Raw genomic sequence first — 25,128 nt, forward strand, 5'->3', positions numbered from 1 at the left:
CAGCTGACCCAACTGACCAACAGGGTATCATATACCATATGACGTCATGCTCAGCTGGGGGTTGGTCGGGGAGGGGCGATTGCTGTGTGGGGATGGGCTGGGCATTGGTCAGCAGGTGGTGAGCAATTGCATTGTGCATCACTCATTTTGTATATTCTATTATTATTATTGTTATTGTTATTATTATTTTCCCTTCCTTTTCTGTCCTATTAAACTGTCTTTATCTCAATCCACGAATTTTACTTTTTTCCCAATTCTCTCCCCCATCACACTGTGGGGCGGGGGAGTGAGCGAGTGGCTGCGCGGGGTTTGGCTGCCTGCCGGGGTAATGGCTGCCTGCCGGGTTAAACCACAACAGCCTTAGTAAATGAAAAATCTTCCTCAGTTTCAAAATAAGGGGGAAGTTCCTAAACAGTATGAAGCAGAGCCCCATATTCACCACAGTAGCATTGCCAAATAAAACCTTTTGTGGGAGAAAGACAGAGATCTTGCAATATCAGGACTCAGCTGGATTGGGGTAATGGAATAGTTTCAAATGGACATTAGTAAGCAGATGTGGAAGATACCTACTTACCATTGAACATGCTGTTGGCAATAGCACCGCACGGAGCCATGGGCGTTCCATTTCGGTAGGTGGTGAAGGGCGTGCAGTAGCTCTTCTGAATCTGCATTCAAGGTCACAGAACAATCAGGCACAGAACCTGGGGGTTTTGTTTTGGTTTGCTGGTGTTAATGTTCTCCTCCCATTCCTTCTTCTGAAAAGCCACTGAATAATTAAGTTTCTAGTACCTTTTGGTCACATTAGAGATACATCCAAATGAATGGGTTTGTAGTTGAGGAACACGTTCCATATCACGGTAAGTAAACTTGAGGTCTTCACCAATTCTTGCAAACTCCAGACTACAAAAGCTCATTTGGGGACCTGCTATTGTAACATAGCTACAATTTAAAATGTTCCAGTGAAGCCTTGGCTTAACTTAGAACATCTTATTTTTCCTTCTTTTTAATTTTGACCTCGACTGCTTCACTGGTGGAGAACAGCAGATGCAGTTAGCCACATTACTGCAGTTCTGTGTGGGGAAATCTTGATGTATGAAGACACAGCATGAAAAACAAAAGCCAATCTCAAATTTATCACATCTCTGCTATCCCAGTTTATGAGAAACTATAAATCTTCAGGTTTAAACACAGAAACATTTTCAAATAACTCTAATAAGCTGTGTATCTGATTGGCACGAAAGCCAAAATTGGTTGCACCTGGATGCAAACAAACAAGCTGACTGGACACCTGGAGATGCATGGGGAACATGTCTTGAGAGTTACAAGAAGCATTTTATAGAAAACCAGATTATTATGGCACAATCATCATATGTACTGAGAGGACAGTGTGTGGACTGGGTGTATATTAAGAAATGCTACTTTTAAGCCAAAGAAAACATGTTTTAGATTTGTAAGTAAAAAACCTGAATGCAATGATTGGATTCTCCAATTTCCTTATGCAGGCCTGCTGCAGGTGATGCTGTCTAGCCTCCTCTTTAGACCTCTAAGTTGCGTACTTCAGAATGCTACATGATCACCTACTTCACCATAAACTTTTTCTTGCTCCTTGTCCACTTCCAAAGCCAGATGGCAAAATGAAAGACTTAAAATAACTTAATTCCCTAACCCTATAATAAAAGCACAGCTTAAAACATTTCTGGCTAAGACGACTGAAAACAATAGATGGAAAAGCTTTCCTTCTAAAGGAAATGTAAATATATTCCTTTTTCCTAAATGTAAATTTATTTGAAAAAGACACTGTATTCTTAATCAGCATCCCTACAAGGTGCAGGTTTGAGAATTGCAACACTTTACTGACATCTTTTATTTATCCCCTCAATCTTCCTCTCTTATTAACTTATTAGACATAATGGCCCTAACAATCATAAAAGCAGAGACCAAACACTGAAAATCTGTACCTTCTTATTATTCCCTAGAGCCATCTTAACACACTTACAGTTACACCTAGTTAGCTCTCCATATGGTCAAAGATGAACCTGATGGAAACACTGACGATCTCATAAAGAAGAAAACTTACATTTACATTTCGACCCAACAATTGTGCATCACTTCTTGATATCACATATCGACGGTGGTTTTGATAGAAGTTTTGCAGGCCATAGTACATAAAAACATCACCCTAGAATTCAAGGATAAATCCCTTCAATAAGGCGAGTTCATGTAGACAACAAGAAATCCTATTACTTGCTAAAAAAGAGAGGGGAAGAGAGTACTCAATTCATATTTAAGTGTTGGTAACTACACTCTAAGCAATTACTTCAGTGGACACTGGCTAGAATCTAGTCTTTACCCCAACTGAAAGTTTTAGTATTTTGGCACAAAATTAAACATACTTTAAATCACCAAATGAAACCTAAAATAAAAATGCCTGATTATTATTTTACTCAAGATGGCACAGCTGGCCATGAACCTGCAATGACTATGAATAATGTCGTGGAGACAGACACTCATTTTCCGAACAAGATGATGCACAAAAAACTTCAGAAAGTTAGCTCTTAATTCCTTCAGATTTTTTGAAAAATAAGGCTGCCTCATCAATTATTTGAACCCTTTGGAAAGTTTAGTCCTGTAATTAAAAGGAGAATGCTAGGCAGGCAAATACAAGCAAGAAAGAGGATTATTAAACTATTAAAAAAACATTATTCAGTTAAATAAAATTCTCATCTCACACAGCACTGTAATCTGAAGAGTTATGAAGTATTTTAACAGTCTCTTCAATACTGAAGAACCCTAAAGTGACTTTATAATTTAAATTACACTGTAATTTTAAGGGATCATTTATGCAGTACTAAGCGTAAGATCTCTTTGGCAGAACATGAAGCATTTTAACAGTCTCAGCAACATAACCCAGTAGTTTAGGACAGGAAATGAAGGATATTTTTCCCAAATGAAACTGCAGAATGACATTGCTGGACTTGAATTATTTCAGGGACCTTGGGGATTAACAGCATAACTCTTGTAGAAAAGACTACAGGGGTTTACTTATGACAAGTGGTCAGAGCTTCAGATTTCCTTCTCATCTGAGAGCTTAGCAGTGCAGTAACAACTAACCCCAGGCCAAGGGCAAGGGTTTGCTACTGACTCAAAGAGAGAGATACAGAGAGAAGTCACTTCCACAATCAAACACCATTTCCTCCATCCCCATCTTCTCCTTGGACATCTCCCAACCAAGAACAGAGGTAGCCTGATCTTGATTATTTTTAACACGTACCAAAATGAATAGCAAAGGCAAAAGTGTAAAATTTTGAGTATTTCATGTTTTTAAAAAGTATAAAGAAAATTTAGTCAGGAGCTCTACAGAGCAGAATTAGTGTATTTTATCATACAAGGATATAAGTAACAGGGGGTACTCAGCAACTTGAGTTGGTTTCTCACATCCACTTACCAATATATCTTCCTTTAGCGTGAAATTAACAGAACAGTGGCATTCCTTATTCCAATTAGAGGAATTTTCACGGAGTTTTGAACAATCTGAACAGCTATCTGAATAATCAATCTGTCAGAGAAGTGAACAAGCAGAGATATTGTAATAAAAGACATGCACATAGGAAAAGGTTAGTGTTTTAGCTCCAAGACTTCTCAGAGCAGTTCTCTTCTAAGTGACTCTGGACTGCCAAAAACATTGTTAAAATTCAACAGAGGCAGAGAATCAGGACTTGGCCTCAAAGAACATTCACAAATTTTATCCCCAGTTTAAAGCTGTTTTAGAGCCTTTTGATGACTGTTGCAGAACCTCCACATCTGCTCCTTGGCAAAGGAGTGCTGAGTGAAGAACACTTCTGCAGCTTGGTCTGGCTGACCAAGTAATGCTTGACAAATCCCCACACGCATTACGGCCCACCCCTCTTGAACAGCCTGGATGCAGTGCTGAGCGTTGGCTCCATCCAGGAGTCTATTAACACCACCACAGGTCTAACCAACCTTGCCTCCAGGAGGCATTTAAACATCAGGGCTCCCTGCATTTTAAGATTTTGCCCCAGCAAACATGTACGTTCTTCCAGTACCAAACGCTATCAAAGGGATTAGTTTATTTCCCTTCAAAAACCCAGGAAATTACGACAACGTTTCAGATATTACCAGCCAGTGGCAGTAATTACCACCCATATTTCAGATATTACCAGCCAGTCAACCACCCAGTGCTCAGCTTTTATCAGTGACCAACTCTCTCTGAGGATTTTCACAGGAATCCTGGCTGCTGGGCACATGTCCAAGGGATGAAGCCATTGCTATCATCTTTATCCAGAAGCAAAAATTCAAAGCCTTTTCCCTCCAAACGTAGCCCAGTTTCTTCTTCATAGAATATCTAAGACCACCACCCCCAAACAAACCTGGATATCTCTGACGCTGTTTGCGGACAGTATGAGGCAGACTCCCACAGAAAGGCAGAATGCGCCTGTGAGAAAGAAGCTGGAGAGCACAGTCGCAATGGTAAGCTGGGGCTTCCAAGCTGGTAGCCTCTGCTGTTTGAATGCACTGTTATCCGGACATCTGGAAGGACGTACCTCTCCTTCTTGTGGAAGAAAACTCGACTTGTTTTTCATTTTCTTCTTGGTGAGAGGAAGGAATAATATACTTGTGCTGGCGAGTGTTAAAGCTGAGATACTGTCCTTACTGTTGGGAAACTGTATTGTTTGTTCAAACTTGCATTATGGCCAGTAATTACTTATTAACTAGATCTCTCTCTTCCTCATTTTCTACATTTGTGCCTGGATCCCCATGATCAGCTTGTACCAATCAAATGATTGTGTATTTTGGTCAGGGTGTCCAGCTCATGCCTCCTGGAAAAGCTTAAATATATGCTTTTTCCTGCCCCACAATTCAGTAGGATTTGTTATGTATTATTCATTTGCAGGGATACTGCCAGCTATCCTGGGATTTTTGTGTAATCTCACATGCATTATTTCTTCTCCCTTCACTTCTATAACTGCCCAGCTAACAGGCATGGCATACAATGAAAGGAGCTCTATTCCAATTGCACTGGATGCCATTGGGGAGAACTGCAGGTGCTGAGACAGCACTGGACAGAAAACATTGCTTTGGAAGACCAAATCAACTTTCTTAACCTACTCCGTTCATTGCAATTGATTCAGATGCAATTTAAAGTTGTAAAATGGTTACATGTTCTTTATCACAAAAGGGAAAGTCATTCTCAAAACATCTGATTTGGACCAATGGCTTTCCAAGATACTGATGATTTGCTCACCTCTATTCCACCTTGCCCCCTGAAAAAAATGCATCCATTCCCTACTATCCACAATGACAGAAGAATCACCCAGAGATCATTGCCTTTTAATTTAAATGGACAAACAGAAGAATATTTGGCACACTTCAACAGTTTAACCAAAATAAAGTCTCAATATACAGATAATTTATCACGTAATAGCAAAAAAATAGCATTTGGCCAACTCTAGAATAGATGGGTGAAAAATACCTTTTTGACAAATTACTGAAATTCATACAATATTTTCAATGATTCTCTAAGGCAAGAACTAGATTAACACTCTCATGAAAAAAGTAAAGGTCTCCTTTGGGACAGCAGAGGGAGATAACAGAGAACTGAATTGTACAAAGACTTTCACACCCAAATTTGCTCATCTTCAAAGTCTTGAAAGTCACATAGTAGTAAATCTAGCAGGTGAATGCAATGTACCTCTAATTTCAATATCACATTGCTCCTGCAATAAAAATCATACTAAAACTACAAACAAAACTTCTGTTTTATTATTAAAAGGAAACTCGGAAAAAGTTGCAATATGCTTTCTTTCTGTATTGATAGTCAAGTCAAAATTCTTAATTCCATCACCCATTAATCACTTGCCAATTGCAGACAGAATAATAGTAAAATGCAGCTGCAAACGACTTCCTCGTCGGTAAAGCTATTAAAAGAGTCCCAGCTTCACAGACCCTTCTCTGCACAGCTTTATAATACACATCTCCAGTAGGTCAATTGTTTCTTTCTTTATCTAAAGAAAACAAAAATCAAAGAAAGCATCAAAAGTTACTGATAATGCTTTGGCTAAATACCACTATTTATTTACTCAGGCACCTCACTATAGGACTAGAAATTAAAGAAGAGGTTCCCATACAAGGCCCTGACCTCTACAATGTTTCCACTTTGTAAAATATCTAACATTTGCTCTGCAATCCTGAAGTACAACTACGGCTTGTGCAGTCCCATCTAACAGGGCTAGAGCTAAGTTGTCATCCGTATGGACTTGATAAAGCATGCCACAGCAAGAGATCCACCCTGGGCTGCAAAATCCCTGTGGGACTTTCCAGAGTATCAACAGGTATCGAGTAGTCCAAGGGCACTGCAACAGCACAATGTTGTCTGTGTCTGAGACACCTGAATGGAAGCGAGCATAAAGGTCAAGTCTACAGGTGCTGCATGCAAAGTACTTTGGTTTATAACACGGATATGGCTGCAGCTTATTGCTTATCTAAAGATAAAGGACAAATACTTGAGAGTAAATATTGACTACATACTTCAGCAAGAACACAAGAATCTCTATCATCATGGTTAGTCCAGAGTCTCCTTATAGATCCCTCTTCCCACTTACGAATAACTTATTTGTGAGTTTTCTCTCAGGATTATATCCTTCCGTGCCTCCACTTTGCACAGGAATAAATGATGTGAGAAAGTCTGACCAGACTCTGTTCCACGCTGGATGTGCTACATGAAGGTGAAAACAGTTGTCTTTCTATCACAAGTCCATTTCTTACAAACCTTTCTACTTTTATGAAACCTGAAACTTAAACTTTCTGTATTTTCAAACTTACTCAAGGCTCAGTGTTTGTATTCTTTGCAGACAATGCAATACTGTTATTTGTTAAAAAAACTCCATTTGAATCTTACAAACAAGTAATATGAGGAGTTGAGACAGCTCTGTATTGCCATCAATCTCTATACACAAAGATTTCAAAGTGGGAAGCTTGTCCTTTGGTCAGATCAGAAAGTATACAATCAATTTTTATTTAAACCTTTACGCCTCAGTATAAATGAAGCGCACCAAGACAGAGTCTAATAAACTCATTTACCCCACCACTGGTTTCTTTGTGAGCTTTCTTGTTATTTCCTTCTCTCCACTGTTCGGGATGAATGGCATACAGAGAAAAAATCCAATCGGCATTAACTAATGAGATGTTGAGGCATCTGAAAGAGCACTGGATCAAGTCGCCATCCATTATGTGGATGTGATGGGATACAGGACTGTCATATGGGAGGATTAATGTGTTTTTAAATTCATATATTTATCAGAATATACCACTGTGTACATAATTCTCCACTGAATATGTGGTGAGTAAAAAAACTTCAAGTAGTTTGCACCTTTAAAATGAAGCTACAGATTTTCCATGAATGGCCAAAAAGTACATGTGCTTCCAGCTGTTCTTGCTTTCTGGTGTAATTATAATGAAATGTAGCAAAGCACCATGCAAAAAAGCCTGATGTATTTACCACAAGAGGGAGCCTCCTTGCCTCAAAAAGCAGAGCTGGTTTCTTTGCTACTTCATTTCTGCAATGTATTTTTTGCGGGGCGCTTTATCCAAGATTATTAGCAACATGGATCTTTGTGTATGTGGGACTGTAAAATACAGGACATTCCAATACATAAACAAGTGCAGAGAAGGGTTAATGACTGATAATTTGTTTCACTTGTGAAACAGCTTAATGTCTATATGCAAAAAAAATCCTTTTTCCCTGGAGATTCTGCATATCGGCCTGCTCTAAATATGCAAAAAAAAGGGAATACTGTGCAGGAAATTGGGAGCTTTCTAACAATGACTGGTGGAATCTGCCTCCTTCACTCTCTGCTGGCTAAATACCAGCTCATGCCCCACAGCATATGGTAAACATGCCTTGTCACAGCAATAAATGTGAAAGCTGGATTACAGAATTGAAAAGAATGGGGAATTATCTTAAAAGGAGTCTATACATGGATGGCTCTACATAGTTTGTACCCTACGTCTTGCCAAAAAAGAATGAACTGTCTGTAGATTTACTCACAAGAAGTTACCTTACTCTCAGATGGAGACAAATAAATGCTTCTCCAAAGTTTTATTTAGTTTTTGAGGAAACTTGCACAAAGTCCTCTTACTGAGAGAACTTCCCCAGAACAGGTAGAACAACCATCCAGCATAAACAGGAGAAATCGACAGCACAGCGTAGAAGTCACAGCTGTGACTTGCAACAAAAAAGGGAAAAATCTTCCTCAGGAGGTAATTTTGAGACCTGAAAGTACAGATTTACCAGTCGAATGTTGACTTCTTTGTGTTTCTAGACCACTGAAGTCAGCTTTACAGAAAGAAATCCTTACTGACCAAGATCTGGGCACTAGAATCAGAAGTAATGAATACACAGAATATAATATATACAGGTGCTTATACAATACCTCAGGGATATCCATCATTCTCCTTAGTTTCTGATCTCTCCAGTTCCAATCCAGAATCATATATTTTGTGGAGTTCAAGCACAGGCCATCTAAAAAGGCAACAAATTTTACTACCAAGATAATATGACATGTGCTTATCAAAATGATTTTTGGCTTTTCCATCTTCTGCTGTCTGTTTCCAAGGAAACTATTCTTTGAACACTTGAGTACCACATTTTCTGGTTGGAAAACTAATGCACTGACACTGCAAACTCCCTTAACCACATAATCCTATGCCTTTTTGGAAGATAAACACAAAAGCAGAACAACTACTGTTGCCAGGCTTGTCAAGAGCTAACATCCTGCCAGAAAATAATTCCTCAAGCTTCCTCTTGATGAAACCACAGGAGTTGAATTTCTATAGCTGATGAGGAGCTCGTAAGTTACAAGGACCCTAGCCTGAAAACTCCTGTTAATGGGAACTGACAGTGTTTAGCAATTTACAGGACTAGGTGCTATGTGAATATGAGTCAGGTCAGTGGTGCTGCTGAAGAATTCCTTTATCCTCCAAATAAATGGTGGTGAAAGAAGAAAAAAGTCCTTTCTGAACTGGCCCTCCAGCTGCTCCCCTGTTTTTCCCTGGTCTTCTACATGATGCCCACAATTTTTCCTATCAGTTTTGACTCCTCTCCATTCTCTAATGACCTGGCACTGCAACATTAAGGTGTCAAAAAAGCACTAGACCTTAGGATAAGATGATACACCTTGTGACCCTGCCGTAAGCTGCCTCCACCTAACATGGCAATGTGCTGATGTGCTGAGCAGTAACGATTTAATGTTGGTGGAGGGCACAGGAAGCAATAAAATTATGCTACTCCTGTACCCTTTTGGAAGGAGCGGCAGAGTCCCAATCCACAGCCAGTCCCTGACCAAGAAACCAGTCAGAGCAAGGCAGTGTTTAGAAAGAGGAACGGAAAGAATCACCTTATCATCTTGTCATTTTGTTGTTTGTTTTTCTCTGTGTACATTATGTCTATTGAGTAAGTAAAACTACTCAAAATTTGGGAAGAGAAAAGGAGATTTATATAGAATAATTAATTTAATTACAGGCAAATCAGAAATAAAATCAAATCAGCAAGCACATCTTTCGTCCACCCCTCACAAAAGCTTACACTGAGCTCAGTGACATATGATACAATGACTGCTGCCATTATTTCCTTTTGATTTACTTGCAGTGTTTAGCTTCCTGCAAGCTTTAAATCTTACACCATGGTTTTGCAATCACTTTCAAGTCAGCATAAATCAGTATTCCTGCCAAAAGAGGAAGTCCCCGTCTCTGCCTGCTCATTACCTGATTTTGTGTGCATACTGGTTTTGTTTTAATTGGGATCAGTTCTAATTGCGATCAGTTCACTGAGCTGCCAAACAGACTCTTGGACTAGCACAAGAAGCAGGAAGGGAGAATAAGTGGGCACTGACGTGGGGGGGGGCGGGGGCGGGAATATTACTCTGCCTTTCTTTGGTACTACTGATTTATGCCAGCTTAAATTGATCATAAAATCAACTACTAGAATCTTGACCTCATTTTGACTGACATAGTAGAAGTGGAGAAACAGAACTGTACAGTTCAGTACCCAAATCCACAGATTCATGTCAACCTAAGTGCTTTAAAAACAATTGAAGTCTTGCTTCTCATGAGACCGAGTATAAGATACCTATGGAGAAAACCCTCCTTGTTCTCCTACCTTGCTCTACTAGCGCTTTTACTCTCCCAGGAGTTCCAACCCCGATGTGGAACATGCCTTTCTCCAACATATTCATCTGTTCTTTTATCTAATTTGAAGAGAGAAAGACAAACCACAGTTAAACCACGATTGTTTTAAAATTTCTTCTCAAAGAGCTGGAAATAAATTTAAGACCTCATAGTATCTCTTTCTAGAACACCATCAAGTAACAAATGCTATTCATCTTTCAAACTGTCAAACTGATATATCTGGGAGAAAGTTTAAGAAATATAACAGCCAGCTGGGCATCACACTTCTCTAGAAGTTCAGTCATTTTCAACTTTGAAAATCTGCTATTGCACCAACTATTTTTGGAGGTGAGAACAGTATGCTTCCTTCAGCCTTTAAACAAATTCTCTCGAAATATCTGGAAAACTGACAAAGTTGTATTAGCTCTAAACTCCTTCAAGATGAAGACACTGGAAAAGCATGAAATAAAGCAAGTGACATTTGCGTGTTTGACAGTATTTATATCAAAGGCCAAATGTCCACTCACTACTTCCAACATCCCCATAATTTCTGCTCTCCAACAGGTATGGATACTGGGTATCCAGGCATCCAACTGGCAGAACGCAAATGTGGGTGCTGGTACAGTTTGCTTCTACAAACCTATGTGTGTGAGCCTTCTATTTAAACAGGCAAAAGCCATTTGAATGAGCACCTCACAGGAATGTGGAACATTTTTAAAACATAGCACATGCATAAGCATCTACATTCTGCATAGGATTGCACCAGAGCTATTGGAGATGGTGGTCGGCCAGATTCCTCAAAATGCAACAATGGGTTACCAATGGAAGCATTACCTAAAGAAAGGAACATTATATGAACACTATATGAAAGGCACTATTGCTATATGCTTTACAATGGTATGACACTAGTTAGTTGTTTAGTTGCTCTACCAAAATTCCCTTGCAGCTCTTACCTTTATGTGCTTTGCAAACAACTTGAGAACCCTGCAGTCTCCTTTAAATGCTGTCATTGACCTAGGAATAAAAAAATTAAAAAAGGAAATGCAAGCATCAGCGCTGGGATTAAGACCACACAGGAGGAAAGCAAAACTAATTGGCATTTCTCAATACGCTGGAGACACACAGTCTCCCAGTGACCCCTGCTTGTACTTTGAACACTGTGTACATTCTTGTTTGCTACTTGATCAACAGCGATCAACAACTGGACAAACACAATAGCAGATATCAGTAGGGGGCAATATTGTTTAGATAGCTTTTCAGATAATATTTAATAATTATGGCCTGTGCTTTCACAGCTAACTTAGTTCAAAACTGACTAATCACCAAATTCTAATTCAAAAATATCTCAGTTACTGAGATACAGGCATGAATGAACACGCATGTGTGTGCACAAAAGGAAAGATCTGTGTATGGACCAATCTACATTTCAGTCTTTACTGCAGAGATTGCCCAAATTCCAGTTAACCAAAACTCATTTGTCAGAAAACCTGACTTGTTTTTCTGACACTCCATTTTGGCACACAGTAATAACTCTATGTTCTGTATTAATCAAGCAGGAGACAACATATTCACTATTTACTGAATGTCATTTAAGACAGCTTTCTCTGCATGTTTTTTGCAGTGTGCCAAATTTTCAATTTTCTCTTGTGCAAAGCTAAAGGTTTATTTACAAGTAGACATATAAACCACCTAAGTCTCAGCTGGTAATATCTGCATCCAGGGGCTAAGCACTACAGGCACATCTGCCATATCTATGCTTTCATCTGTGGCATGGAGTCAAACTTCCCAACTTTCCATCTCCTGTTGTACTGACAGATAATCACAGGAAATGGGGTCAAGACACAAAAAACAACCATGAAATTTCTGAGGTATACATAAATTCAAAGTCATCAAGACTTCTGGAATGAGAAGGGGGAGGATAGAGAAGGGAAAAAAAGAGGACAGGGAACACTGAAAATCGTCATCTCCGCACTGCAGTTTTGCCAGCCTGAGCCAGCTGAGAACACGGACACAGACCTGGAGGCACTCAGGCCGGACGCACGCATTGGCACTTGAGGCCCTGGAACGCCATGTCCTCATTGCCTTTGGTGCAGAGTCACGATTTCTAATGGTGGATCATGATGCTTTATGGGTTTACTCTGTTCCCAAGTATAACATGTTGCATGTTTCCCCCAAATTGGTTACACTTTATTTTTGTTTTTTAACAAAAATAGCACTTCCATGCAACTGAAGTACTGTTACTTCAGTCTAAAACCAAACACCACACTCCCACAGTTTAAAGAAGCAAGGGATATTGCATCAGTTTGAGTCAGTGAATTTGTTGGCTAGCAGAGGACAGTGTCCCAGTTTTGCCTTTATGTCTGTGGTTCCAAGACAAAACCTCTGACTGACTGCCAACCTCAACATAACATTTGCTATCGACATACTTGATGAGTTCCAAGGAACGAAGGGCAGAACTGCAGATAACCAGCATCACCACCGACTTCTTCTCCTTGTGGTTTTTACGGAGTTTTGCCCACTTAGGACAGACTGCAATGAAAAAGCCCGTATACACACACAGAGAAAGTACTACATGCCACAATTTAAAATTACAAGAGTACATAATGAATGGTAGCCAGCAGCAAGAACACGTGCTGACTCCTATGAGGTCTGGATCTCTGGCAACACTTTTATATTTAGTCACGGCTGAGAAAATGGAAAATAAAATGCCCAAAATAAATAAAATACAGAAATGTCACATAACTGAATTAATTAGATAAGCATTAAAAATCAACAGTTTGTAAGGTGACAAACACATTGTCTTCATTTGCCACATACAATAATTTGTATCAGAGAAAACTAATTGAAAAGATACATTTACCAGACCAGAAGTTCTATATAAACATATATAAGAGCATAAAAATTCTCTCGGTTCATGTCAGCAGACAGCTGCAGGATTTTTACTGTAAGATAATACATACACCTACTTATGAAGCCACAATAAATTACTGACAAATAATCCCTAGCAATTAAAAGAAACCCTAAAACATTTTGATACAAAACAAGTGATAGAGTAAAAAAGAGACAGAAAAACAAGACCTGTCATGAAAAAAAGAAAAAGAAAACCCCTTAAAGTTATTAATATTCCATAACTAAAAATATTTGGAGGTGCAATAATATTGCATTAACAATGTTTTTCATACAACTTTTGTCTCATCCAACATTTTAACTCACTTTCCTTTAGGTATGAAGAAAAACTGTGGGTCAGATCATTGGCTGGCAAAAAACAGGAATCTGAAAACGTAAAAGGAAAAAATATTTTTGTTGATGTATTTTTAACAGCAAAAGGAGCATATGTTTGCAGCATAACCACTAGTTATATTGATGAAATCACAACTGTGTTAAAATCCATCATCAATAAATTACCATTTGTGAAACAAAGACTAACATGCACCTCGTACCATAAGCTTTATATTGGATAAATCAATGAAGGTAACATCTCTCAACTCAATTGCAATTCCTTTCTTTTCTCCCACCATGAAAAACCCTGAATACAGGGCTGCACAAGTGTAATCACATACTTTAAAAAATGTTTTCATATGTCTTTGCCACAGTCAATCAAAGGTCTTAGCCAAAAGCCTTACAGTCAACCTGCTAGACTGTTCCTCCAATCTACCTACAATGGAATACATTAGTAGATCACCCAAACAATTCATACTGTGTAAATGCAAGAACCTACCAATAATCTACCTGTCAATAAGTTTGTTCCTCTTTCTGGCCTTTCATATTGTGGTAATCTAACTATATCGACCCTAATGATAACACCTATGCTGCATTTCAGTGCCTTCCTCTTCCTTCATTTCCCACTGACTGCCTATCTTTTACCTGGTCACTATGTTAACTAGTAAGTCTTAAAAGCACTCTGTGCAGGTATGCCATTTAACTTTAAGCTTCAGATAGAGGCAATGAAGAAAGACAAGGTCCTAACAGGTTCTTTGGAAGGCCCTTCCTTTCTCCAGTGTCTATACAGAAAGTCTAAGTTCTTCAAATGGTGATGAAAATTAGATAGTCTGAAAACTTGCCATCGTTGTTAAGGGTCTTTTGCCTGATGGCACAATACGCTCCCACAGAGCATTAACAACTCTGTCTTCAGGGACCCACATGTTTGTCATCATTCTGCATGAAGCACAGCACCTCGGGGTGCCTGTCTGTGGAATGAGATGTTTGCTGATATATTTTAGCTAAATTAAGGAGGTTTCCTTACAGACGTTATTCATCTTCACATGGATGGCGCATTGTGCTAATGCTGGCTGCATCGATCCATGATTTCCATTGGAACAGACAGCGTGACAAACTTGGTTTCTAGCTGATGCCTGGCTGAAGTCTTGCCTGTGTAGTTTCTTGAGCATAGCCACTCTCCGTCACTGTATCTTCCATTTAATGGGTGTTGTCTTGCTAAAAACTTTTATTTTGCGCTGCTCCCTTTTATTAAATCCAGAGATTGACATTTATTGGGACTTGAGCTCCAAAGCGAATGAATGTGTACAACTGAAGGATCAGCTGCTGACTTAACTTTTAAAACCACGTTTAAAAGATGCACTTGACGCTAGTGGGGAAGGGCAGGGGCTGCCCTTCCATAAGCATTTGGTGGTAACAGAAGAGTTCTTCACACCCACCATGGTCCTTTCCTCCCAGTGGCAAAATATCTTTGCTGTTGTTTTGCTCTTCTGAATACATTAAGTCTCATTAATGACCGAACAATTCAAAAGATGGTTTCTAAAGGACATGAGCTTCAGTCACTGACTTTTCACCAACACTCCAGCAACACTGGAGTATTAACAACAATTTTAAAGGAAAGTTTCAGAAAGGGGGGGAAAAAACCACATAGCTCCAGACTGCAGCAAGAGACCATGCTGACTACAAACCTGACCTTCTGCACGGTGTCAGTTAACAAGAACACACAACTCTAAGTACTTGCTTGTTATTTGCTCAGTGCTTTGACGTGAATGACTTGACAGCTGTAGAAGTTCGTAAACTCCTTGGCACTCTAAGCCTCCAACTCCCAGCACAAAAGGAAAGAAAAAAATCTCCATCCAACCCAAGAGCCAATCCATATGGAAATGGGTCACTTCACTAGCCCAAAGGGCTCTTTTAATAAGAAAGAAACCAAAGCAATTTATTATTTTCTAAAAACCCTGAAGGTCTAAAAATATTTAACACAAGCTTTTCAAAGCAATCTATATGGGACTTCTCCAGGTTTTCTTGATTCAATAAGAAAGCTGAACCTGCCCCACAGAAATAAAGAAGGGTCAACCTAGAATTATGGATGTTAAGGAGGAGCGTATTTGTCTAGAAAGACAGGCTTAAACATTAAGAGAAACCACTTCTGTGCTAGAAGGCTCCTATATCGGGCACAGGTCACTAAGAGTTCAAGAAGTATCAAAGGTGTATGCAGGTTAGTTACCAGGCCATTTGCGCTTCATGAGCACTGCCAATGAGCACACCAGTAGGATGGTGCCTATTACATGACAGTGCCTCTTTATCTGCAGAGTAAGAGGCAGAGAAGTTCAATGTTGCCTTCATCTCTAATGCAACGGCCACTGACAGAAGCTAACCCTGCTCTGTCCTGCTTTGCCTTTTCTATCGCTGGCTTTTAACTGGAGACAGAATACAGGAAACCGAGAGGGTCCTCGTTATGGAGGTGAAACTTGGTCACTTTACACTTGGACCAAAACTACCACCTCATTTCATGCCACTCCCTGAAAACCCATTGTGTTCAACATCGCATAACTACGTCAGAATGACATCTCATTATTTCTTTGTCTAATCCTGTCAGCCCTCCTATTACGCATCTGGATTGACTCAGATAATCCCAGAAACAAAATATATTTTCATTTTCTCTGTCAGCATCTTGGAAGCTATTATTAGGAATCATATAATTCCTATTAGAAAAGTGAGCTCCTGAAATTAATACTTTACAATAAAAGGACACGTTTAAACAATGTTTCTTTTCATTTCCATAACTCCAAGAAATCTCACATTTATTCCAAAGAAACTAACATCTCTACTTAAACGGCAAATTAATATGCAGTATAAGAAAATATTTCCATAAAAAAGTACAACTTAAGACCTGTCCTAAAAATCCTCTTTCTTCTGCAAAAAAAAAAAAAATCAATGGTATCATGAAAAAAACATTATTTATCTATCAAATATAGGATAAGTTACCTGACAGCTTTAATTCTTCTATTTCAATCACTGAACGGTTTTCACCAAAATGTTGACTAAGCAGATTTTGTAGATCTGCAGGGACACCAGGTTTTGGAGCAGATTTTTCCAGAATATCAGAAATTTTCTTCTAAAAAACCAAGTAAAATGGGTAAGTATGGCATGTCTGTAATTTCTGCTCTTTGGCTAGCTAACAACATTGTGCATAAATGTTCCTCCATAACTTTATACAGTTATATTGGCTTAATTACAGCTTAATTAGAAAAACACCTTACAATGGGACAAGATTCCCTTCGTCTTTAGTGGAAATGCAGACTTCAGACACAAGTTCAGATACTTTGATGAGATGATCTGTGAGCCCGAAGACAGAAAATCTTGTGCACTCACCTGAAATGCTGCTGTAACAAAAACATAGCTGAAAGCTGATTTTGTGAGTTTTGCTGTTGTTACACTTGAGTATCAGTTTGAAAATTCAGATTTTTTTCATCATTTGTTTTAATTTATTATTCTTAAAGCGTAACAATAGGAATCAAGTGATTATATAAATCCTAGTTATATTTTGATTAAAACAGGGTAACTATCTATCTATTTTAGAAGGAAAGATGGTTAGCTATATTCACAGAATGCTATGCAAGTGTGATGAAAATGAGTTAAAAGCTCACAAAACCAGAAGTCAATCAGAAAAGAGTTCAGCAGCTGCTTTGTTCTCCTAAAATGTATAATTCTTTAAACCAAAATAATAATTTCTAGAGCCTGGACATGAGCTCATAATGATTGTGTTTTACACCTTGGGAATGTTAGCAAATAACAGGTCTGAATTTTCACTGAAGTGAAAGTATTGCTGTATTTTTTCCCATAATTAAACTGGTCATTGGCGTAGAATAGCCCAGGGTTCCCGTTATCTGAATGATCTGCCAGCATTTAAGAAAACAGCAGATTTTTCAAGGATAGAGGCAGCCTGGAGAGAATAGCAAGAATGCGAAGCCTCTCTTGTTCTCACTGAGAAGTGATTCATTTGCGGAAAGCCAGCTCAAGGCTTCTCAGCTGTGTAAGCTAAGCTGAACATGCCATCATGAGGACGCAGGGCAGCGTAAGCCTAGCAGTGAAAAGGAGCAGGAGAGTGTGGTTAGGGTGGAGCAATAGGCTACGTATCTGCGAGGGAAAGTGAAATTTCACAGAGAGACAAGGTGGGCCTGGAAGCATTTTTGGCAGCTTTGGAGGGGTGAGTACCTTCAGTGCAATTTTGGCAGGCTAAGGTCTGGGGCAGCAAAGATCAATGGAAATTTTGGAGAGCGCTATAGCAGGAATTTTAACGTAGGGGACAGATCTTTTTCCGTCTCTCTTTCCAAAAAAAACCCACTCCCTCCTTTCTCTTCCATTCCCCACCGCTCCGTCTCTCTCTTGCCCAGTACACCCCAAATACTCCCGTAACGGCAGCATAGGGGCCAGAAGGCTGAACAGGGAAGAGCCACATGGGGGCTGCTGAAGCCACTCCACCCCACAGCAAAGGCAAAGTAGGCAGCTGCCTCTCCCAGCCATCTGACACTTTAGCCACTGCCTCTTTCACCTCTGCTAAACACCAGCTGTGTGTTTGCAGGACCCCAGCTGCATCTTTGACAGTGGGGTACGTGGAGATGAAGTGCTTATGCCTTCCTCTCGGTCTACCTTTGGGCTGGTGCAAAGCCCTCTGCAGTCCCCGGAAGACTTTCCAGTGGACAACTGGCTCTTTAGCAGGTTTTTGCAGTGCCTGAATCTGCAGCATTCCTTCCCAAGTTTCACCCTCATTTGGCACCGTTGTATTTTTCTGCCATGCAACAACTGTCTTCCCAAAGAATGACCAGAGGCCATCTGCAGCACACACAGCCTTTGCGTGAGGCCCACAACTGAACCTCTTCATTGTTCTTCCTATCAACACAAATGCTCTTCTCCAGCCCCGCAACCTGCCTCTTGCGACCCACATTTGGGATTTAGCAGACAGCAAGGCAGAACTATCAGGGCTCATTCTACTTGGTAATTCAGCATAAGGCGCCGTTCCACAGGACCATTACGTCATTTGTTGGGCCACTTGGTTCCTTCAGGAAAATTATGGCACTCTGGAGGGGAGAAGCCTGATACTAACGAGAAATTCCGCAAGAGCAAGAGCAAGGACACCTGAGCAAACTCTCTTCCTTCAAGGAGAGCTATGGGGAAATGTTCCTCATGCAGGAAGTTTTATTATTTTTCTTCCAATTCATTCCAGATGCTTAAAAGCAAAGGGTTTTTTTCCCCCTTTTCCTTATTTTCAGAGAGGAACTTTGTTTGGAACCCATAGATCAACCTGATAAATAATTACTGATGGATTTTTTGACAGGCTGTGTATGTCAACTTAGTGGCCTAGCCCCAGTGAAACCGAAGTAACTAAGTGCCTATTGTTTGCCTGAGAATGGGGTCTTTTTGTTAGGTCTGGTTCACCAATCTCTGCCATGGGATGCTTTTGCTACGGTAACAGTGGAACAAGTACCACGGTCACTTCTGCCAGAGCTGCATTTAAAGCTAAATTCCACTCTTCCCTCTTCCCATTCCCTGGATGATTAAGAGGCCTGACATAACATAAAAAGGACACCTCTCAGCCTTTTGAGGAAGCCAACTCTTTAGTCTGTCCTGAAAGACAATTACCTTGCGTGGTGCCATATGATTTTCATCTAGACTGCAGAATGTGTTTGTTGTTGAGGGTGAGGATGGAGCATGGCCAGAGGGACAATACAGAGTATTTATTTATATACTTATGCTATGAGGAGAGGAGCGAACAAGGACAACTCTTGGCTCAAGAGACGTAACAGCAGCAGGAGACTGACCACACTGCTGAAATGGGGCACAGATTCTGCAGCAACTGAAATTCCACCTTTCTTTGATGCAGTTACATTTTGCCGGCGCGCAACACTTGCAAGTGGGGTGTGGACATATACAACCTTTGAGCGGAGTATAGACATAATGCTACAGAGTTCAGGTTGGGAATGGCTATTTTAAGTGAAGTCAAAAAAGTAGGCATTTCTATTCTCTAAAAGAAGCTGCAACATTATGCCCATATTACTTCTCATCGTCACAGGGTTGTCCCAATTCTGAATCTTGTAATAGCACATACACCCATTGTCCAGTCATCAAACACACTCTAGGACATTCATACCTTCTTTCTCCGCTTTGCCTTTACAGTGCTTTCTTGTTTTTCTTCAGGCTGACTTAGAAAACACTCTGTAGGCTGCAAAGCACATATGAAAAGAAAAAAAAAAAGTAAGAAAAAAAGATTCAACATCAGATATCTGATCACCTGGGGGGGGGGGAAAGTCACCAAAGGGAGGTAAGAGGGGAAACATAAAGTATAATGCTGGGTTAGGGAAAACCAAGCTTCCCCACCTGTAGAAGGGATCAAATTCTTTCAGTTACATATATCTGGATGTTGTGGTTTAACCTGGCAGGCAAATACCATGCAGCCGCTCGCTCACTCCCCTCCACACCTCCCCACCCCCGCCCCCGCCTCCAGCAGGGGAGAGAATCGGAAGGGTAAGAGTGAGAAAAACTCGTGAGTTGAGATAAAGACAGTTTAATAGAACAGAAAAAGGGAAAATAATAATGCTAATGATAGAATATACAAAATGAGTGATGCACAATGCAATTGCTCACCACCCGTGCTGACCGATAACCAGGTAGCGATCGGTACTTCCTGGATCACGCCTACCATTCATATACTGAGCATGACGTCACATGGTATGGAATACCCCATTAGCCAGCTGAGCTGGCTGTCCTGATTATGTTCCCTACCATCTTGTGTACCTAGCTCAGTCAGTAGGCATGGGAGCTGTCCTTGGATTAGGAAGGTACTTAGCAACAACTGAAAACATCAGTGTGTTATCAACATTCTCCTCATACTAAATCCAAAACACAGCACTAGGAAGAAATTTAACCCTATCCCAGCCGAAACCAGGACACTGGAGTAATTTTGGAATTGAGATCTCTGTTGTTGTAACCAAAAGGGGAATAAAGGAACAGAAAATTGAAACGTACAGGTTGTAGTCACAATTCCATAAAATGGTGAAAAGCAGGTTTTGATACATTAAAAAAAAATTAAGAGGAAAGCATGAACAAAACCCTTCACAAACTTTATATTTTTAATCTCTATTACTGTGTGTGATTGTTTTTCTAAACTTTGCCAATAGTGCTCTAAAATAACTGGGTCTAAGGTGAGCATCCAGACGGTGAAAGATACCATGGAACTGGGCAAGAATAATTGGAAACAATCATGCTCTGCATTTCCTTTCACGTTTGTAATGCAAAATTTAGGAAAACATGTTTCGAATTTGTTCTGCCCCATTCTTGCTTTGTCTCCTCATAGCAGGCAGGGTCAAATATACACAAGAATAATACATGGTGCATTTCAGAATAATTTTCATCCAACACGTGTTGCTATTATTTTGTGCCTGAGTGAGCAGGCTGAATTGGTCCATTTGTACTAGAGTCCCTGTTCACATAAGCCAGAGTTAGGATTTGTCCTTAACCACCTAAAATTGTCCAAAACAGAGGAAGCGAGGCACAGGCTTTCCTTGTTTTCAGCATAGCAATTCTCTTTTCTTTTCCCTTCTTAGCGACTTCCACTTCATGGAAATGCAAATTAATCTACATAGATGGGCTTTAGAGCTTAATAAGTGACTTGATGAAGAGCAATGGGAAAATAGGCTGAGCTGCAGGAAAAAGCTCCTTGATACTAGGATGCATTTGGCTGGAAAAATCTGCTTCTGTGAGAAACCGTGGAGAAGTCTCATCACATGGAGCATTAAAAGCTCAGGAACAGCAAATCCAGCAGTGCTCCCTGCGGAAAGCCTGGAAGAAAAGTATCAGCAGACAGCCGAAAGCCAGAGAAGCCGCTCCTTTGTCCCCTTGTGAGGGCAGCTTCAACAGGGCCAAGAGGGCCAAAGGAAAGCTAACAGAAGTTCAGAGTATCTGAGCCTTTCTGAGCCCTCCTTGCACTACCCCTCCCCCCTTAACAGGAGGACACTTCATGACAACAGGTACTATATGACCCTGCCCACCCTGCCTTTCCAAGCACACTCTCATGTCCTTATCAGAAGCATTTTGTGGAGTTTAATTGTTCATATTATGCCTACATTTCCCTTTTTCTCCCCACTCCCCTGGTTAATTTAGCTACAAAACCCAGGATACCACCATGCTCAACACAAATGACCTATTGCTTGCTCCTGCTTTCTGTGCCATGATGCAACCACAGCCATTGCACTTGCAAAGGCATCAGTACTGTATACAAGTGGCCCTGAAAGTGGTTGAGATTTGAAATGATACTTGGGAACTACCAGAGAAGATTTGGCTGGGGACTGGCTACAGCTAGCAAAGCACTCTGCAACTAGGGCTGGAATATAATGCAGCCTGGATCAATACCCACCCATGAGAAGTTGTGATAGGGACCTTATCTTGCCTCAGCAAGAGAGATCTGTCCCCGTGATTTTCACAGGTATAAACAGCTATTATCTTCACTAGAAATCAAGGGAATGAGTGCAAGTAGAAACTCACTAGAGCTAACAAAGTTGTTCCAGGGTTAACATAAGCTTTTTGTTTTTATTTTTCGTTTGTTTCTCTTTTAAAAATCTCTGTCCTGACTCTGGTTCAAGTGCTTTTAAAACACCGCCATAGATTTCTTCACTCCTATCCCTACCATTAGCATTCCCAGACATTGAGACTGAAACACAGCTACCCTCTGCCTTCAGTTCCTGCTCTATCCTTATGCATGCCAGCTGTCCATAGATACTCAAAGACCATTTGCCAGGTGTTTTAATCATAAATTCCATGTTCAACATCATATTTTATGCAGAGAACAAGCCTTTGGATTGATATAGTCAAGGGATACTACCAAGCAATCAAAAAGCCAGAAAGGGGCCACACTGAATCTCTTTCCTCCAGCAGAATATGATGGTTCCCTATCCTAGAAAGTGCTACCACTCTTTCAGCATATCAAAAAATGCCACTCATTCACTTCGGACCCATTTCTCCCTTCATATACATTGTGAACTGTTTCACATAAATCTGCAAAACACTCCCAACTGGTACCTGCATGACAAAAGAATAAAACTGTGCCACAGAGCTGAAAAATTTTCTCTAAGAGAAACAAAATTTTCTCACTGATAACCCTTCATTCAGATGTTTAAAAGTATCAGCAAATACCATGGCTTCTTTTTTGAAGGCAGTATTTAACCCTTTCTTTCAACAGCAACAGAAATACACAGCAGGCTTGTAGTCAAAGCCTTGCTTCTTCAGAGAAGCATGTTAAGGCTCAAAATTATCTCCTTTACAACAGCATATATATATATTTAGGCATAATATACTATTCGCCCAGCAATAATAAGTCCACTTTATTCAGACATTAAAAATAATGCCATAAGAAAAAGAGAAACTTCATGATGGTGAATGGCTGTAAACTTACATGTCTTTGATGATCTGCAGTCTAAAATATTTAGGCATCTGATCTAGACTGAACTTCTGACCCTTATCCAAATGTTAGTTGCCTACCTACGTGTGCAATAGCTCTTTGTGTACCACCCTTAAGAAAAGGTCATTTGCATGACCTTTTCAGGTCATGCAACAGACAACCTACTAGTTTTTGACATGGCTCCCTTGTGCTCTGTGGTTTTATGCTCTTTTTACATGGAAGTTCTTAAAATGCAGAAAACAGGAAATTTGTGCTGAGACCATTGATTTATGAACTCAAATGTCATAAATTCCTTGTTTGTTAATCATAGACAGAACATAAAATATTTCCTGTATTATATTTCTAACAATTTTTTTTTCTTTACATATTGCCAAGTTACTGGAAATTCAAATGTAGAGTGAAAACATTCCTGCATGTGTGTGAAAGTTTACATTCTAGGTCAGCCGTATACTCTGACTTTTGGAGTCTGTGACAAAGTAAACACATCAATGCACCATTCAGATTGGAGGCAAATTATTCATTTCATTGTAAGCCTGAGGACAGCCTGCAGACTAGAAATATAAATATCATAAATGTTCATAATTCTATTTGGTTGTCTGAATAAGGCAGGGATGAGTAAAACAGGTTATGTTATATGCACCAGAACTACAAAACTACTAGCTTTCCGTAAATACATCTGATTTTGCAAGTGTTTTGTTCTAAAAGACATGCAATAACACATCCATGACTTTGATCTCCCATAAAGCATTGCCCCCTGGAGTTTTGTGGCTAAACATCAAATTACCCGATTCCAAAATGCAGACTGATATTCTTTATACGACAGGAAGAGCTGTGGCAGGTGTTCTGCTACAGCTGAGCAGTCCTAGCCCACCTCGGCAGGATAACCTATGTTAGTTATCCTTTCTAATGTTCTCATAGAAAGAGCAAAGCAACTCCTCCAAACAAACTGTCTTAACTTAGTTCTAAATGCTTAATTGAAGATAACGGTGATAAAAAGTGGCTCCATAGCCATCCTCACTGAGTTGAAGTCTTCAGCATCTGACCCCTCGGTAGAGCGTGAACAAAGGCAATACAGCTTTCTCCTGTATTGCTCGGTTCTCTCTTTCCTAATCAAAACGTGGAACCAGTTCAGATATTTGGCTCACTTCACCTTTAGTCTCTTTGGATAGACACCTAAAAGCATAGTAATTGGAACTGTGTTGTTTACACTTTTCTGTTACAAAAGAACATCCCTGCAAATGGTTTTCACTTGGGCAACTGCCCAGGCATCACACAGTAAATTTACTATTGACCTGCAGTCAAAATTAATATCCATAACCTCAAGGAGAGATAGCTTCCAATGTCATTTTAGCTCTTTGACAGCTGTTCATTTGATTCTCTGGTATGGTATCAGGAAGGCAGAAGAAATTTACCTTCAGACAAGAGACTTTTTAAAATCAGCTAACCTCTAGATGACTTTTTTGCTCAAGTTGGGGTGATGCTGTCTGTCAAAGACCTTGCTGCCTTTTCCTTGGCATACTCCATGTAACGCTGAACAACACAGTTCCTATTGGTTTTAAAGGAAGCTTTTAGTAGTGCAAGGCTATCAAATTGAAAACATCAATCCATGTAAACCTAAATTCTTCTTCACTTGGACCTTGCACTGGGGACATGCTTGGGTAGAGATGCTGTACAACATTTAAATATAGCTTTCAAGACCTTGTGTGTGCAGGGAAAGGGAAAAGATGAGAGGGGAGGACACTCGGTAGCACCATCCAGGCTTTTATCACTAGACAGTCACTTTGTAAGAGACAGGCCTGGCAATCTCAACTCACACAAAACAAGAGTGAAGTTTACTATTGAAATGTACTGGAATGTGATCACTTCCAAATAAGGCAAAATAATTTAATAAAACAATCTTATTACATGAACAGATCAGACAAAGAGCGAAGAAAACTGTCCCTTTACTGAATGAAAGGAGACTATGCTTCCCTACGCATTACCATCTCTGTGCTCTACATAATTGCTAAATTTACAAACCTGCTTTCTTTTCTTTGTCACAGCAGGTTTGGAATCTGAATCTTGATGTGTTGCTGTCCTGTTATCACTTGCTTTCTCAGTAACTTCATCATCTGAAGGATCTAATGAGAAAAAAGAAAGGTTTTTGTTACTGTTTTTCAAATTTATCTCCTGTCTTTGCATTCAAAAATAGGGATAAAATCTTCAGCTGAAAGCTTGTCACAATAACACAATCTCAAGATTGGCAGTAAGTACAGCTGTAATAGAATTTTTTATCG

At 39.9% G+C, this 25,128-nt stretch overlaps 2 protein-coding genes across 2 annotated transcripts in view; both read right to left on the reverse strand.

The window, feature by feature from the left end:
* Nucleotides 1-574: 574 nt before the first annotated feature.
* Nucleotides 575-4,601, reverse strand: LOC104076204 (cell cycle control protein 50C-like; the record flags this gene model as incomplete). Its single annotated transcript, XM_009576986.1, has 4 exons — nucleotides 4,389-4,601; nucleotides 3,446-3,556; nucleotides 2,078-2,179; nucleotides 575-665 (listed from the first exon to the last, which is right to left on the reverse strand). Coding segments are annotated over exons 1-4 (517 nt in total), but the record flags the coding sequence as incomplete, so codon positions are not given.
* A 1,158-nt stretch (nucleotides 4,602-5,759) lies between these two features.
* The window catches only part of CMSS1 (cms1 ribosomal small subunit homolog (yeast)), a 32,083-nt gene continuing 12,714 nt past the window's right edge, over nucleotides 5,760-25,128 (reverse strand). Inside the window, exons 2-10 of the mRNA XM_009576985.1 lie at nucleotides 24,872-24,972; nucleotides 19,550-19,621; nucleotides 16,387-16,516; nucleotides 13,396-13,455; nucleotides 12,609-12,711; nucleotides 11,136-11,196; nucleotides 10,175-10,262; nucleotides 8,451-8,539; nucleotides 5,760-6,023 (exon numbers count right to left, since the gene is read on the reverse strand). Of these exons, the coding sequence (XP_009575280.1) occupies nucleotides 5,940-6,023; nucleotides 8,451-8,539; nucleotides 10,175-10,262; nucleotides 11,136-11,196; nucleotides 12,609-12,711; nucleotides 13,396-13,455; nucleotides 16,387-16,516; nucleotides 19,550-19,621; nucleotides 24,872-24,972 (788 nt within the window). The 3' untranslated portion in view covers nucleotides 5,760-5,939. The remainder of the gene's footprint in view (nucleotides 6,024-8,450; nucleotides 8,540-10,174; nucleotides 10,263-11,135; nucleotides 11,197-12,608; nucleotides 12,712-13,395; nucleotides 13,456-16,386; nucleotides 16,517-19,549; nucleotides 19,622-24,871; nucleotides 24,973-25,128) is intronic.

The sequence above is a fragment of the Fulmarus glacialis genome, unplaced genomic scaffold (assembly GCF_000690835.1).
Source record: "Fulmarus glacialis isolate BGI_N327 unplaced genomic scaffold, ASM69083v1 scaffold7394, whole genome shotgun sequence".
Taxonomy (NCBI): domain Eukaryota; kingdom Metazoa; phylum Chordata; class Aves; order Procellariiformes; family Procellariidae; genus Fulmarus; species Fulmarus glacialis.